The sequence below is a fragment of the Schistocerca americana genome, chromosome X (assembly GCF_021461395.2).
Source record: "Schistocerca americana isolate TAMUIC-IGC-003095 chromosome X, iqSchAmer2.1, whole genome shotgun sequence".
Lineage (NCBI taxonomy): Eukaryota > Metazoa > Arthropoda > Insecta > Orthoptera > Acrididae > Schistocerca > Schistocerca americana.
Genome location: NC_060130.1, coordinates 809,645,408 through 809,662,417, shown reverse-complemented (window position 1 = coordinate 809,662,417; position 17,010 = coordinate 809,645,408). Strand labels below are relative to the sequence as shown.

The 17,010-nt window shown below is 43.7% G+C and overlaps 1 protein-coding gene across 2 annotated transcripts in view; it reads right to left on the bottom strand.

The window, feature by feature from the left end:
* The window catches only part of LOC124556841, a 594,435-nt gene that overhangs the window by 40,228 nt on the left and 537,197 nt on the right, over positions 1-17,010 (bottom strand). For both annotated transcript variants that reach the window (XM_047130858.1, XM_047130859.1), the window contains exon 12: positions 7,459-7,603. In XM_047130858.1, coding sequence (XP_046986814.1) covers positions 7,459-7,603 — 145 coding nt within the window. The remainder of the gene's footprint in view (positions 1-7,458; positions 7,604-17,010) is intronic.

The window sequence follows — 17,010 nt, the reverse complement described above, 5'->3', positions numbered from 1 at the left end:
ACGGATGTCCCCGATGGGTAGGAGGATGTTGCTCCTGAGGTAGGTGGTGCAGGAGCAACCGGTTGGGTAGGGCCCCCCCACGGGCAAGGGGGCAGGAGGAGTTGTACTGCTCATCGAGCTGGCTGGAAGTCTCGAAACTGATGGGGCTAGCACAGTTGTTGTAGCAGCTGCGTAAGAAGATGTCACTCACACAGGATGTAGTATGTCATATTTCCTTTTGGCTCCAGTATAGGTCACCCGGTCCAGGGTCTTATATTCCATGATTTTGCGCTCTTTCTGAAAGACTTTGCAGTCTGGCAAGCAAGGTGAATGTTGCTCTCCGCAGTTGACACAGATGGGAGGAGGGGCACATGGAGTATTGTGATGTGATGGGCGTCCGCAATCTCGACATGTGAGGCTGCAAGTGCAGCAGGAAGACATATGGCCGAACTTCCAGCACTTAAAGCACCGCATCGAGGGAGGGATATAGGGGCTTGACGTCATAATGGTAGACCATCACCTTGACCTTCTCCGGTAATGTATCACCCTCAAAGGCCAAGATGAAGCACCGATAGCAACCTAATTGTCCCTCGGACCCCAATGAACGCGCCGGACGAAATGAACACCTCTACACTCTAAGTTGGCGGGCAGCTCGTCATCAGACTGCAATAGTAGGTCCCTATGGAAAATAACACCCTGGACCATATTTTAACTCTTATGTGGTGTAATGGTAACGTTAACATCCCCCAACTTGTCACAAGCAAGTAACCTGCTGACTGGGCGGAGGATACCATTTGTATCAGCACTGACCCAGAGCGCATTTTGGACAAGCCCTCCACCTCCCCAAACTTGTTCTCTAAATGCTCGACGAAGAACTGAGGCTTTGTGGATAGAAAAGACTCCCCATCAGCTCTCGTGCAAACTAAGAATCGGGGCGAATAACTGTTACCTCCATGCTGAGACTTGCGCTCCTCCCACGGCGTGGCCAGGGAGGGGAACATTTTCGGATCATACTTCTGAGCATTAAATTGAGCCCGAGAACGCTTAGAGACTGCTGGCGGCTGGCCGCCAGCGAGAGATGACGTACCATGCTTCATTGCGGGTCATCCGCCCTGATGCCACCTACTCTGACCAAGGGCCCTCCCCACAGGCGCCACCCAGCCGCAGCAATAGCCACCTGGCAGGATGGCCATTGCCGGCAGTCCTGATGCCCCAGGGAGATGGGTATCTACTCCTCGGCGTATGTGGGGAGTTAACAGCGCAGGCGTCAGTAGAGTGATCCCTGTGTTGTCAGGGGGCTACAACCAACAGGGAACATGGCGGCCCCACCACAACGGACTGGCTACCGTGCTGGATGTTAGGTGACATGTGGTCCATGGTCACCGTCAGGGCAGAAAGTGGCACTGCACAGCGCAAGGTGGAAAGTGCAAGCAGGAACGTATCCATGCCCAAGAGATGGAGAGCGGGCAGGACTGCAATGCAATGACAAAGAAGCTGGCGAAAGGTCTGATCGCAAGATGGACACAATGCACCAAGTAAGGCGCCCTTCCCCAATCGGCTCGCTCTTCGGAAAAATTTTGAGAGATGGAGGTCAAACCCAACAGGGGACCATCACATATGGCCGAAAAGTTTGAGACTCCTTTAATCGCCTCTTACGACAGGCAGGAATACCGCGGGACTATTCTAACCCCTGAACCCGCAGGGGGGCCCTCTGCCCAAGGCATCAACAGAATTCACCAGTAGTTTTCCTGACCTGTCCAAAATACTTGTCATTTCCTTCTTACCTCCCTTTCGAAATGACCCAAATTCTCCAACCTGTTTCCAAAGTCTTCCCAAGATTTCTTCTTGGATGCTGCAATTATCTGTTTGGCTTTGTTTCTTTCTTCAACATAACTTTCTCTGTCTACCTGAGTTCTAGTATGTAGCCATTTTTGATACGCCTTCTTTTTCCTTTTACAGGCTGCCTTGACTGTGTCATTCCACCAAGCTGTTTGCTTCATCCTACCTTTATACACTACTGTTCCAAGACATTTTTTAGCCACTTCTAGTACTGTGCCCCTGTACCTTGTCCATTCCTTTTCTAATGACTGTAATTGACTACATTCAACTAACTGGTACCTTTCTGAGATCACTGTTATGTACTTGTTCCTGATTTCCTTATCCTGAAGTTTCTCCACTCTTACCCTCCTACATATGGACCTGACCTCACCTGCCCTTTCAGCCTCACAATACCAATTTCACTGCAGATTAAATAGTGATCAGTGTCATCAAAGAATCCCCTGAATACATGTGTGTCCCTCACAGCCTTCCTGAATTCCTGATCTGTTGTTATATAGTCAATGACAGATCTAGTTCCCCTGCCTTCCTAAGTAGACCAGTGAATGTTCTTACGTTTAAGAAAGGAGTTTGTGATTACTAAGCCCATACTGGCACAGAAATCCAAGAGTTTGTTTCCCGTTCCTGTTAACCTCCATACCCTCTCCAAATTTACCCATAACCTTTTCATACCCTTCTGTTCGATTTCCAATCCTGACATTAAAATCACCCATGAGCAGAACGCTGTCCTTGTCCTTTACTCTAACAACTACATCACTGAGTGCATCATAAAAACTATCCATCTTATCTAGATCTGTCCCTTCACAATGCGAATATACTGACGCAATCCTAATTTTCTTGCTAGACACTGTCAAATCTATCCACAACAGTTGTTCATTTGCATACCTTATTGCAACTACACTGGGATCCATTTCTTTCCTGATGTAAAGCCCTACACCCCATTGTGCTATTCCTGCTTTGACTCGTGACAGGTAGACCTTGTATTCTCCCACTTCCTCTTCTTTCTCACCCCTTACCTGAATGTCACTAACAGCTAAGACGTCCAACCCCATCTTACTTGCAGCCTCTGCCAGGCCTACCTTCTGCCCAGAGTAGCCCCCATTGATATTAATAGCTCCCCATCTCGTTAGCATTTGTCTGCTGAGTCGTATCTTAGGAGTCCCTGGTTTGTCACTTAGAGCTGGGACTCCATCACCTGCAAAGGTCCGAGGCATTTTGCTCTGATTATTGCAAGCATCATATTTACAGTACCAGGGAAGCAGGTTGCTAGCCTTACTTGCCCCGGGTCCCATTGAGTTTTACCCCTACCAGTTGAGGTACTAACTGGTGGATTTGGTAGTCTTTGCCATCTGAGCACAAAGGTGACCATGACTCAGAGTATGTCCGAGATGCCCAGCCTTATTCCAAAGTAACTGGTACCCCGACTGTCAGGACCACTTACTTGGCCACTCATACGTTGCCCGTGGTTCATGAACTAGGACATGACAACAGGAACCCACACCATGAACCACAGGAAACTTAACACTGTTTAAGTTTTATATTGGGAACATTTTCATTAGTAGTTGTGGTTGTGGTTTTCAAGTTATCCAAGAAAAAAATTTAAGAAGTAACCTCTGAACACCCTCCTCCCTTCCCCGCACACTGTCCCTCCTCCCCCAAGCCGACCCTACCACAATGCCCACACCTCACAGGTGTGAATTTTTTCTATATTTTTCATGGTTCTACTGCTTACTGCACAAAAATTTGTGACTACAAAAAATTTTTCCATCTACTTGGCCTTTTTTGGTCTTAGTTGATGGTGCCAAAAAAGCAGTATGCACATAAACATATGTATGTATGTATGTATGTATGTATGTAATGTATGTACCATATCTCCTCCTCAACGCTGCACTGATTTGAACCAAATTTGGTCCACAACCACAAAACTTCATGAGGGTGAGAACTGTGAGATTTATAGCCTCTTAGCTCCAATAGGAGCAGAGATTTGAGCAAAAAAAATGTTTTTTCAGCCTCTGATGTGTAGGATTTCCTGCACAACTGGTGTGTTGTGTTTTAGTACAATTGGTCATCTGTGCCAGCCTGCTTTGTATGGCAGCCTATAGACGAGGCATGGGGAGATGGAAAGGGAGTGGGGGGGGGGGGGGGGAAGGAGGAGGAGGAGGAGGAGGAGGAGGACATGGACAGATATGGACTAGTAGACATGTGAGCATGAGGTGAACGGGCAAAAAAGGAGGAGGAGAGTGTGACAGGAAGAGGCAGAGGGAAAGAGGTGGAAAGAGCAGAACAGGAAGAGGTGCAGAGTTTGGAATGTGGTTGGGATGAGGTGGCAAGTGTGATATGGGGGGGGGGGGGGGGGTGAGGCAGAGTGGGAGGTGGGAGATGCATGCATTATGCGTATTGAATGCATAAGTGGGGAAAGCTGTGGAGTGCATTTTTGTTTCGTGTTGTGGTGTGTGTGTGTGTGTGTGTGTTTTGTTTTGCCGGGGTCATACATACCCAAGTCAAAACTAGACCACACAAACACAGAATGGAGTTGAATGACTATGCGTCAATCCCAATGGATAGGACAGGAGACAGCTGAAAACAGGCACGTGGAAAAAGGGCTAAGAAAACAGCACACAGTAATGGTGGTCCAAAACTAAGAATGAAATGGCATTCGCCATACTGCTGCGGTGGATAAAAAGTAAAACTCAGTCAACAGACCGCACATCATTCACTAAAATGGCTGGTACATCAGGTGGCAAACCCAAGCTGGAACATAAATGGTTCTAAAGGGGCATTCCAGCAAGAAGTGGTGGACAGTTAAAATTTGTGTGCAATGTGGACAAAGTGGTGGGATAGTGACACTGAGCAAATGACTATGACTAAAAAGGTAGTGCCCAATAAGCATCCTAGTTAATATGACCTCCTCCTGGCAGGAGGGCTGAGAGGAGGTCATCCAAACCGCTGGGAGAGGCTTAATAAGCCAAAGCTTATTCTCCACAAAGGGGGTACCATTGGCAATGCCAAAGTGACACCACCTCCTGACAGATGGCAATGCAGAGATCGTCGGAGAAAATATAGGTTCTCTTGGATTGAGGTACAAGGACTGCAGCCTTGTCAGCAACATCAGCAGCTTTGTTTCCTGGCAGGCCAACATGACCAGGGACCCACAGAAACATGACACTGGCTCCACCAACAGTGAGCAAGTGACAGGTTTTATGGACCCGCTGCACTAAGGGGTGGGCGGTGTACAGTTCACATAGACTTTGAAGGGCACTGTGCGAGTCTGAGCAGAGGACACAATTGGAAAGGCTGTGTCACTAGATGTACTCCATGGCCTGATACAAGGTGAAGAGCTTGGCTGTAAATACTGAGGAGTGTGCTGAAAGCCGATATTTAAAGACACAGGTGCCAACAACGAAGGCACACCTGACCCCACAGTCAGTCCGAGAGCCATCAGTGTATACAAAGGTATTATCACAAAGTGCCATGCAAAGGTCATGAAACTGAAGGTGATAGACCGAGGCTGGAGTGGTGTCCTTAGGAAGTGACTAAAGGCCAAGGTTAACATGGGCCACTTCATGTAGCCAAGGTGGTGAAGGGCTCACACCCATTGGGAACGTTGCAGGTAGTGTGAAGTTAAGCCGCCGCAGTAAGTGGCAAAAGTGGACTCCAGGAGGTAACAGAGAAGAGGGATGAGCACCATACTGAAGATCAAAGGAATCGTCAAAGGAGGTGGCATAGGATGGGTGGCCATGCATGGCAGACAAACAGCACACATACATGCTGAGGAGAAATTCATGGTGGTAGGACAGTGGTAGTTCAACAGCCTCAGCATACAGACTCTCAGCAGGGCTGGTGTAAAAGGCCTCCACGGCCAAACGAACCCCATGATGGTGGATAGCGTTGAGACAGCATAAGAGGGATGGGCATGCACATGCATAAGCAAAGCACCCATAGTCGAGTTTGAATGGACAAGGGACCGGTACAAATGGAGGAGGGTGGTTTAGTCGGCACCCCAGGAAGTACCAGAGAGGGCACGTAAGAAATCTAGGGACCGTATATAGCGGGCTGCCAGGTAAGAGACATGGGAGGACCAAGACAGTTTCCTATCGAGCATGAGCCCCAGAAATGTCATAGTTTCATTAATGGAAGGGCCACAGGCCAAAGATGTAGAGATGGTGGCAGAAATCATTTTTGGCACCAGAAATTCATACAGAAGGTTTTATTGGTGGAAAAGCGAAAGCCATTGTTAATGCTCCAGGGGTAAAGACCATCGGCAAAATCGTCAACAAAAAGAGAGCTCGAGATGCCCGGCGGGAGACAGGCCATTATAGGGTTAATGGCGATAGCAGAGAGGATGACACTCAGGATAGAACCCTGATTCACACCATTTTCCTTGATAAAGGTGTCCGACAACACAGTTCCCACACGCATCTTGAAAACTCAGTTTTGTAAAAATGCTCAAAGAAAATAACGCAGGTGCCCATGGAAGCCCCACGTGTAAAGAGTACGGAGGATACCACAACTCCAGCAGGCGTCCTAGGCCTTCCCCAAATCGAAAAACACTCCCACAGTCTGGGATTTCTGCAGAAAACCATTCATAACATGGGTGGCAAAATTAATAAGATGGTCAACTGCAGAATGCTGTGCTCGAAATCCACACTGTGCATTCATTAGTAAATGGTGAGACTCGAGCCACCATACCAGAATCATACATTCCATCACCTTGCAAACACAGCTGGTAAGAGATGGGCCAGCAGCTAGAAGGAAGGTTTTTGTCCTTACCAGGCTTAGCTATAGCTATGAGTGTGGCTTCATGCCAGCATCCAGGAAATGTGCCCTCCACCCAGATGTGGTTGTATGTGTTAAGCAGGAAGTGCTTGACTGCAAGAGAAAGGTGCTGCAACATCTGAACGTGGATGGTGTCTGGCCCTGGTGCAGAGGATTAGGATGAACAGAGCATGAACTAGCTCCCTCATAGTAAAGGCAGCATTGTAGCACTCATGATGCGAAGAAGAGAAGGGTATTGCCCAAGCTGCCTCCGCTCATTTCCGATGGAGGAAGGCAGGGTGATAGTGGGAAGAGCTCAAAACTTCGGTATAATGGCTGCCCAAGGTGTTGGAGGTAGCAAGAGGATCCACGATGACATTGGTGAAGGGAAGAGTCTAGTAAATAAAAAAAAGCATCTACACTTACAGGCCACACTAAAGATACCTCAGTTGCATGCAAAGAATATTTTTGACCACAATAATGTGTAATAACTGTTTATTATTTATGTTGCCGCACTAAGTACTTCGTGAGCTGGGAAATGTGTAACACATTAACACTATACACAGGCATATTTCACACTGAGTGCATGATATATGTATTTGTCTTATAGATATGACGAAGAAGGCGAGAGATCTTACAAACATAGATGAAAATTATTCTTTTCTTCCAAAAACTTTTCAATCATTGAAGAAAAAAAAACCATTCAAAATGACAAATTGTGTTTTTCAGTTAGCTGAACTGAAACCTGAAGATTGTGAGGTGAGGAAATTTAAAGATATTCTTATGTATCCAAAGAACCTCATTAATTTGTGTACTTTATGAATAACGAGATTATACCTATGATCAAAAAGCCAAGAAAGTTACACAGTAACACTTTCTGGTACTTACTTCAGCATTGGAATTGCTATATCCTCTCTCCATGTTGTGTTATGGCATGAGCCTCCAAGGTAAACATCCCTTACTGAACTGTTTTGACCGTTTGCAGCAGCACCAAGAGGTAGGGACCTCAGTGGCCTGGATGATATAGCCCACTCTGCAATCAATAATACACAAATTTTAGTACATTTTTACTTGTTTACAGGACTTACTATATGCAATGGCTATGTTGGTCCAATTTAATACTTTTGTGTGTAATTCACTTACAATTAGCTGTGCAGATTGAGCAGTGAAATGAAAATACACTAAAATCCCCCCCCCCCCTCCCCCTCCCCCTCCACTCCACAGGAAAATAGGTTCGTTGTTAGTTTCCTGGTCCACTGGTCATTTTCCATGATAAATCGTAATGATTCACTTTGCAAATTAATTTGTATAAATGATGACATGATGAACATCATTTTTTAAGCAAAAAAAGATATACAGATGTAAGTTAGTAGCCCATACCCACCACTTTTTACACACTACAATAATAGAAATTCTCCCACGGAATGGAAGACATTGTCAAAGAGAAACTTTCTCAGTTTGTTTTCAAATTTTACTTTCCTGTCTGTCAAACTTTTGTATCAATGGGTAGGTCATCAAAAAATTTTGTTGCAACTCATTTCCTTACTGAAGAACTTCTTATCTACTGAAACCTCTCTTTGTCTACCTCCCATGTACATTCATAGCTGTTTTAAGTCTTTGTAGTTTCATTTGGACAAATTGTTTTTAGGAGATACTGCCAGCTGACTCTCGACAACTGTTAAAGGTTAAATGCTACAGCCATCTCATTCTGACTTCAAACAACAATAACTTTAACATACACTAAAACTGCTCACAAATGTTTGGTCATGTTTAAGACACCAAACTGGTCAGACCAGGGAATGTGTGAGTGCATCACCATGTTCAAACTCTGACAGAGCAAGCCTCAACAGAGCAGGCATGATAATGTGTGCTACTATCATCCCTGAGGGAAAAAGTATTTTTAGGAAACAATGTGAATACCATACAATTCATACTGTCACCTGAAATGTCAGAATAATCCTCTACCATAATTTGTCCCTCGAGGGTAACAATAATACCAATGGAACACACAAAAACTGCAGCCCGCACCGTCAACGAGCCATTTCCAGGTTTAGTTGTAGAAAGTAAACAGTCCAACATGTGTGTTTCTCTGGGTGTCCATCAAACACAAACCCGACCTGTTGCTGGAAACGAGGAGTGAAGGATGACTGTCTTGAATATTATTGTACTCTGCCAACCATCACTGAACAGTCGTTCACAATCTCAGTGCCATTTGTAGACTGCTAAGGAGTTCTCTGTAATGATAAATCATCTGCAGACTTTGACCTTGTGTGTTTAATCTGTCCAGCTTATATTGCAGATATACCAGAAACTGACTGTGGTGTGTATTCTTATGACACTACACTGTTTAGCTCATGACATACACCAACAAGAGTGTGTGTGTGTGTGTGTGTGTGTGTGTGTGTGTGTGTGTGTAGGCAGGCAGGCAGGCAGGCAGGCACAAAGTCTTGGTGCATTTTTTGTCAGACTAAGAATTCAGAATGGAATTCTCTCTCAGTTTAACACAAAATGAGAATAAGTGCAGTTTACATTTGTGAGGTTTTTTCTTTAGCTGTTTGAATATGCTTGGGATGTTAAGTTCTCATTTGACTAATGAATGAGAAAACACACTACATTATGTTAAGCATTTTAATAGGCTTTCGGCAACATTCTCGCAAACTGTTATCCAAACTGTCAAGCATCACGAATTTTGACTAAAGGAGGTGAATGTCTATGAGACCCATTTGTAAATGCTGGCCTACAGATTTAATATAACAGCTCTCCATCCAAATAACCAAGGTGCAATTGAATTCACATTGACGACAACAGCTCAGTGATCATTAGGTACTGTTTATGATATTCTGAAAGATGACTATAATTCCTCCACCCACATCATGACAGTTCATTCACTGAAACTCACTCGGTCAAAAATATCAAATGTTTAGTGCTGATCATTATATCTTCCCTCATAAGCAAAATTTCTGCTCCAAAATCACTACTGCTTGATGATCATATAGGGTTAGGGAGAGCATCTCTATCTGCATCAATTTTTAGCTTCAACAACTAGATACACTCCTGGAAATTGAAATAAGAACACCGTGAATTCATTGTCCCAGGAAGGGGAAACTTTATTGACACATTCCTGGGGTCAGATACATCACATGATCACACTGACAGAACCACAGGCACATAGACACAGGCAACAGAGCATGCACAATGTCGGCACTAGTACAGTGTATATCCACCTTTCGCAGCAATGCAGGCTGCTATTCTCCCATGGAGACGATCGTAGAGATGCTGGATGTAGTCCTGTGGAATGGCTTGCCATGCCATTTCCACCTGGCGCCTCAGTTGGACCAGCGTTCGTGCTGGACGTGCAGACCGCGTGAGACGACGCTTCATCCAGTCCCAAACATGCTCAATGGGGGACAGATCCGGAGATCTTGCTGGCCAGGGTAGTTGACTTACACCTTCTAGAGCACGTTGGGTGGCACGGGATACATGCGGACGTGCATTGTCCTGTTGGAACAGCAAGTTCCCTTGCCGGTCTAGGAATGGTAGAACGATGGCTTCGATGACGGTTTGGATGTACCGTGCACTATTCAGTGTCCCCTCGACGATCACCTGTGGTGTACGGCCAGTGTAGGAGATCGCTCCCCACACCATGATGCCGGGTGTTGGCCCTGTGTGCCTCGGTCGTATGCAGTCCTGATTGTGGCGCTCACCTGCACGGCGCCAAACACGCATACGACCATCATTGGCACCAAGGCAGAAGCGACTCTCATCGCTGAAGACGACACGTCTCCATTCGTCCCTCCATTCACGCCTGTCGCGACACCACTGGAGGCGGGCTGCACGATGTTGGGGCGTGAGCGGAAGACGGCTTAACGGTGTGCGGGACCGTAGCCCAGCTTCATGGAGACGGTTGCGAATGGTCCTCGCCGATACCCCAGGAGCAACAGTGTCCCTAATTTGCTGGGAAGTGGCGGTGCGGTCCCCTACGGCACTGCGTAGGATCCTACGGTCTTGGCGTGCATCCGTGCGTCACTGCGGTCCGGTCCCAGGTCGACGGGCACGTGCACCTTCCGCCGACCACTGGCGACAACATCGATGTACTGTGGAGACCTCATGCCCCACGTGTTGAGCAATTCGGCGGTACGTCCACCCGGCCTCCCGCATGCCCACTATACGCCCTCGCTCAAAGACCGTCAACTGCACATACGGTTCACGCCCACGCTGTCGCGGCATGCTACCAGTGTTAAAGACTGTAATGGAGCTCCGTATGCCACGGCAAACTGGCTGACACTGACGGCGGCGGTGCACAAATGCTGCGCAGCTAGCGCCATTCGACGGCCAACACCGCGGTTCCTGGTGTGTCCGCTGTGCCGTGCGTGTGATCATTGCTTCTACAGCCCTCTCGCAGTGTCCGGAACAAGTATGGTGGGTCTGACACACCGGTGTCAATGTGTTCTTTTTTCCATTCCCAGGAGTGTATTTTAACTTTAAAGATGACCTAGAACCCTGCAGATGAAGTTCAATATTTCGAATATTGCTCTATTGCTATGCGCATTTATTGTCCTGATTTTACAGTAAGAAAAAGTAACCTGCAGTATTTTCCCCCACTTGATTTCGACTATTCTTTGTACAATAGATACACTGGTATGCACGTTCCAGTTGAGAAGAAGTATCTTTCACTATAATCTAAATACATTATTACTGTTTAGCACTTTCCAGTCCCTCAGGCAGATTGCTGAAGTGTTTCGTAACTGTATACTTTCGGAGAGAAATTTCGACTACAAGATTATCTACATAATTTTTCTTCAGAATTTTGTATTTTTGAGCATCACTATCGTTCTCATCCCTGTGTTAATTGTTGCTGATTAATTTCATGATGGATTATACATGGCACAGCAGAAATACCTTACCAATGAACACCCAAAAAAAAAAAAAAAAAAATCTTCAATTTGTTGATTATCTGTGACTGGAGGTTTTATACATTCTCTAAGCAGAAGCTCGTAAGTGATGTTTATAATGTCCACTATTTCATTTAGAACACTATACTCTTTGAATCATGGACCGTCACATACTATCAAACATACTGACAGTATGAAATTGTTTCATAGCTTACCATGACTATGATGACTGTGCCTGCATTAAAATCACCTTCAAGTAAACAGTTTGTTTCACACAGTGACAATGCTCCAGTAAATCTCCACAAAATTTTTAGAGGACCATCAACAAGTGAAAATGCCTAGTAATTTTTTGCTAGTTGGGGGGGGGGGGGGGTGTCAGCTTCACAGAGGCAATTTCAATTCTTCTGAAGCAATTTCATTAATTAATTATGTTCTAAACATTTCAAAGTGAAATTTCACATATGGAAAAAATGTTAAAGTGCTAAAGAACAATTATTAAGAGGTATTTGTTATATTTTAAAAACAAATGTGAATGACATTTTTGTTACACTAAATTTACAACACACTGCTACTTCACTGAACTGCTTTTTCATCTGCACTAACTGAAAAACTAACTATTTGAACCATCACCTATGTTGCTGTTGTGGTCTGCAGTCCTGTGACTGGTTTGATGCAGCTCTCCATGCTACTCTATCCTGTGCAAGCTGCTTCATCTCCCAGTACCTACTGCAACCTACATCCTTCTGAATCTGCTAAGTGTATTCATCTTTTGGTCTCCCTCTACGATTTTTACCCTTCACACTGCCCTCCAATACTAAATTTGTGATCCCTTGATGCCTCAGAACATGTCCTACCAACCGATCCCTTCTTCTAGTCAACTTGTGCCACAAACTCCTCTTCTCCCCAATTCTATTCAATACCTCCTCATAGTTATGTGATCTACCCATCTAAACTTCAGCATTCTTTTGTAGCACCAGAACCATCACCTATATTTTCTGTAAATTATACTTCATATTAATTCAGTTGTCTTAACAGTATGTCTCACCCATGACAACTCTTATATTCAAGTGACTTTACAGCCTACTGTAGCATTTTTTCTCAATGATCTATCTTGATCGAACCTCTGCATGCTTTATTAAATACCTTTATAGTCGTATTTACATTTCTAATTCATGTACTTTCACTCATGATGCACACGATTTCAGAAATCCAATGTCCATACAGTTCACAGGTCCACTTATAGTGGCCACCTGCACCAACCCCACTACTCAGTCCGCACACTATTGGTTTGTTTCTTTTATCAGTCGACTCGACTAAATCGAGTTATCAAGTAGTTGTACTTTCCTATGCAGCATGTGTGTCCATGTCGTCATATAAAATATGTTTCTGTCTGGCACATAGATAGCTAACACATACCTATAAGAAAAGTCGCGGCCATTCTAGTGATCTTGATACGTTATTCTATCTGGCATTTGTTCAAGAAAAGTGGTGAATATTCTACTGTTTTCTTGTACAGAGAACCTTTGATGCATAGAATTATACATACAGACTATTCACTCAATAGGAAACTAGTTTACATCCAGAAGCAGAAATATCAAGACTGAAGAATGAATAAGTGAAAAGTCCTACTGGTAGTAAGCGCAGGCATGTAGATTAATCAAGAGCGAGAGTGATCAGTTGATTGTGAAGCATTAATACTAGTAATTCATAGTAATTTCTCAGTAAAAATATTGCTACAAGACACGTAATTAATCAATTTGCCAGGAAGAATAGGCACATAGAATTCATCATTTAAGGAAGAGAACAACAATTTTAACTTTTTTATATTATAAGATGGCATTGTCTTGTATGTGTGTATAATCAGTTTAAATAAAACTTTCTTAAACTTTGCATGTGATTTGATTTTTTACTACAGTAAAAATAAAGGTAGCACCTCCTCCTCCTCCTCCTCCTCCTCCTCCTCGAGGTTTTCTGTAACCGCCACTGAGCACCGTTCAATAACTTTTCACAAATATTATAGGTCAAAGTAATCTAATATTGAAGTAAAAATATAATGCAAAAATTGGAACTACCTTTTTTGTCATATGTCATTACTATCACAAACCAGGTTAGTGAAACACTACTCCAATCTCTTGGAAAAAATAAAACTAATAATGACTGGTCTGATGAGTTAAAAATAACACTACAAAAAAACTGAAGACAGAAGAGAAGATAATTCTAAGGAGCAAGAATACAAGGAACTAAAAAAACATTTAGTCAAAAACAATACTCCATTAGCAACAAAGAAAAGGCAGCCAGGTTGGAGAGAACAAAAAATCTTTTGGGAACAAAGAAAGGACACAAGAAAGTATGTCTGAACACCACTCTGAAGAAAGTAATGAATATGGACTTACTCAAATGCTCCATTGTGGGCCTACACTACATTAATAAAGGTCCTCTGGCATCTGTAGCAATTTTGCAGAGTTTGTATTTTTATATAAATTCTTTTTGGAAAATTAATGCAAAATCACGTAAAAATATGTTTAATTTAATACTAATGTTAGGGTCATCGTATATTTCAACTGAGTGAATTTTCAAGAACTTTTCTCTAAACCACTCTGCCTTAATCTACTGAATTAGTTTTACTGTTTACTTTTATTGTGAACTGTGGATGCAACCAAGGTGCAAGTGACCAAAGACACCTTAAAAATCTGATAGATGAAACCTGGAGCTCTGTCAGGTGTTATGGCAAATTACCTGCCTGCAGAAGCTCCTCAGGCACCTATTATTACTTTCCATCACAGAATCTTCCATTGAATATCACTGTTACTTCAGTGCTGCCCACTAAGTTTTCCTTAAAATTATTTATAGTATTCAAATACCATATCTAAGTGCATGTGTGTGGTCTGAAACCTGACAGTCACAATACTGCTGCTGTAACAATCATGGGGTCCAATATGGCACACTTAACCATGCGTAACATGTAACTGGTGTTGAACAGTTACATTGAAAAGCAAGGCAATTTTTACATGCAACCAGTTATCCACCAACTGAGTGGAACTTCTAAAAGCTCTACACTATCTCAGTACCTCTCATTTAATTCCAGGGATTTACATAAAACAACGCATGTGCCATCTTCATACTCGGTGAGCTACAAGAACAATCATCTTAGCTGTCCATATTTCAATATACTTTGAGTGGTTCCCACGCTAGGAGACAAACACTTTCACTTACTGGCACAGCTCCCTCTCCTTCACCAACGACTTGAAAATTGGCTTGTTTGTCTAATAGAAAAGACTAGCATAAGCAGTCAAAATAAACTCAACTCCTCGACACACAAGTTCACACCAATGAGATTGTTGTCACAAATTTAAGTGTGTATCAAAAGACTAGGTAAGTAGTAAATGAAGATAATACAAACACACACACACACACACACACACACACACAGCAAAAAAAGTTTTGCATCACCTCAGTTCCGAGAGTTCTGGAACCCGTACAGAACATTGGAAGAGAGATCAACATAAACATCATTTCCGAACTTTTCATTGCTCATGAAAACTACACATTGAATGTTGTACCACCATACAGAGAGAGCTTCAGAGGTGGAGGTCCACATTTCTGTACACACTGGTACATCTAATACACAGTACCACATCCTCTTGCATTGATGCATACCTGTATTTGTCGTAGCATACTATCCACAAGTTCACCAAGGCACTGTTGATCCAGATTGTCCCACTCCTCAATGGTGATTCGGTGTGGATCCCTCAGAGTAGCTGGTCAGTCACGTCATCTATAAACAGCCATTTTAAATCTATCCCAGGCATGTTCAGAAGGGTTCGTGTCTGGAGAACATGCTGGTCACTCTAGTCGAGCGATGTCTCTATCTGGGAGGAAGTCATTCATAAGATGTGCATGACGGGGGCGCGAATTGTCGTCCATGAAAACAAATGCCTCACCAATATGCTGCCAATATGGTTTCACTATTTGTTGGAGGATGGCATTCACGTATCGTACAGCCATTATGGCACCGTCCATGACCACCACTAGCATTTGTCAGTCCCACATAATACCACCCCAAAACAGCAGGCAACCTCCACCTTGCTGCATTCACTGGACAGTGTGTCTAATGTGTTCAGCCTGACTGGGTTGCTTCCAAACACGTCTCAGACGATTGGTTGAAGGCATATGCGACACGCGACACTCATCAGTGAGGAGAACATGATGCCAATCCTGAGTAGCCCATTTGGCACGTTGTTGGGCCCATCCGTATTGCGCTGCATGGTGTCGTGGTTGCAAAGATGGACCTCACCATGGACATTGGGAGTGAAGTTGCAGATCACGCAGCCTATTGCGCTCAGTTTGAGTCTTTCTTGGTCTTTCTTGTGGCTGCATGAAAAGCATTATTCAACATGGTGGTATTGCTGTCAGAGTCCCTTCGATCCATAATCCGTAGGTAGCGGTCATCCACTGCAGTAGTAGGCTTTGGGTGGCCTGAGAGAGGCATGTCATTGACAGTTCCTGTCTGTATCTCCTCCATATCCGAAGAACATCGCTTTGGTTCACTCCGAGACGCCTGGAAACTTTCCTTGTTGAGAGCCCTTCCCGGCACAAAGTAACAATGCATACCGTTTTGATATATGTCAAGCTACAAATGGTTCCCACACTGAATTGTACCAACATGCCTAAAAATGTCCGAGATCCTGTGTACAATGCTAGATAAATAAAGTTATAAACCTTAATAGGTACTGAAATACACAAAAATGTGTTTGTATCCCTCTAGCCCGAACACCCTCTATACTGAAGGAGGCTGCAGAGCTTTAGAAGTATTGACACTCGCTCAATATATTGCACCATGTGGCTTCCCAACATGCAGGCATGTCAACAACTGATATTGTGACACCGTACAAATATGAGCATATCAGGATAGACAAATGAAAGGAATCATCTGTTGAAGTGCACTCAGGGGAGTAGTTACATATTTCATACTTATTCAGCAATTAGCTATCAAAACATTTGACAAAGTGTGAGTGCAGGGTCGTAACACCACAGCTGGTTAGTTTTTTTTCTTTTCAGAAATAGATAACAGCATTACCTATTCTATTCTCTACAGTCTTGTATCTTACTCTTTTCATGTTTATGGATCAATTACAGTATCTTAGGAAATAGAAGCCAATGATTATATGAACAGTATCTTTTCTGTGTACATTAGGTGTAAAGAGATTCACCAATTCATTGAAAGATTCCTATATTCATCTGGCTCTGCTGCACATTCTCTTAGCATATTAGTATAGCTGAAAGTAGAACTACTTCCAAGTTACTTTTTCTCCCATCACTGCTTTCTCTTCTATTTCTTTTTGCAGCATGTAGTGACTTAATTCTCAATATATATGAGTTCCACATGATTGAGCTCAGACATGTTTTCTGTGAGTGCAAAGTTCCGGTGTGACTTTGGTTTTTAAGTGGAGGGCAAGACCAAGGATCCTGTGACACATTACTAAACACTTTCTCTGAAAAATACCTGTAACATATAGTTCATAAGCCTACCCACAGTGAAAATATAGTA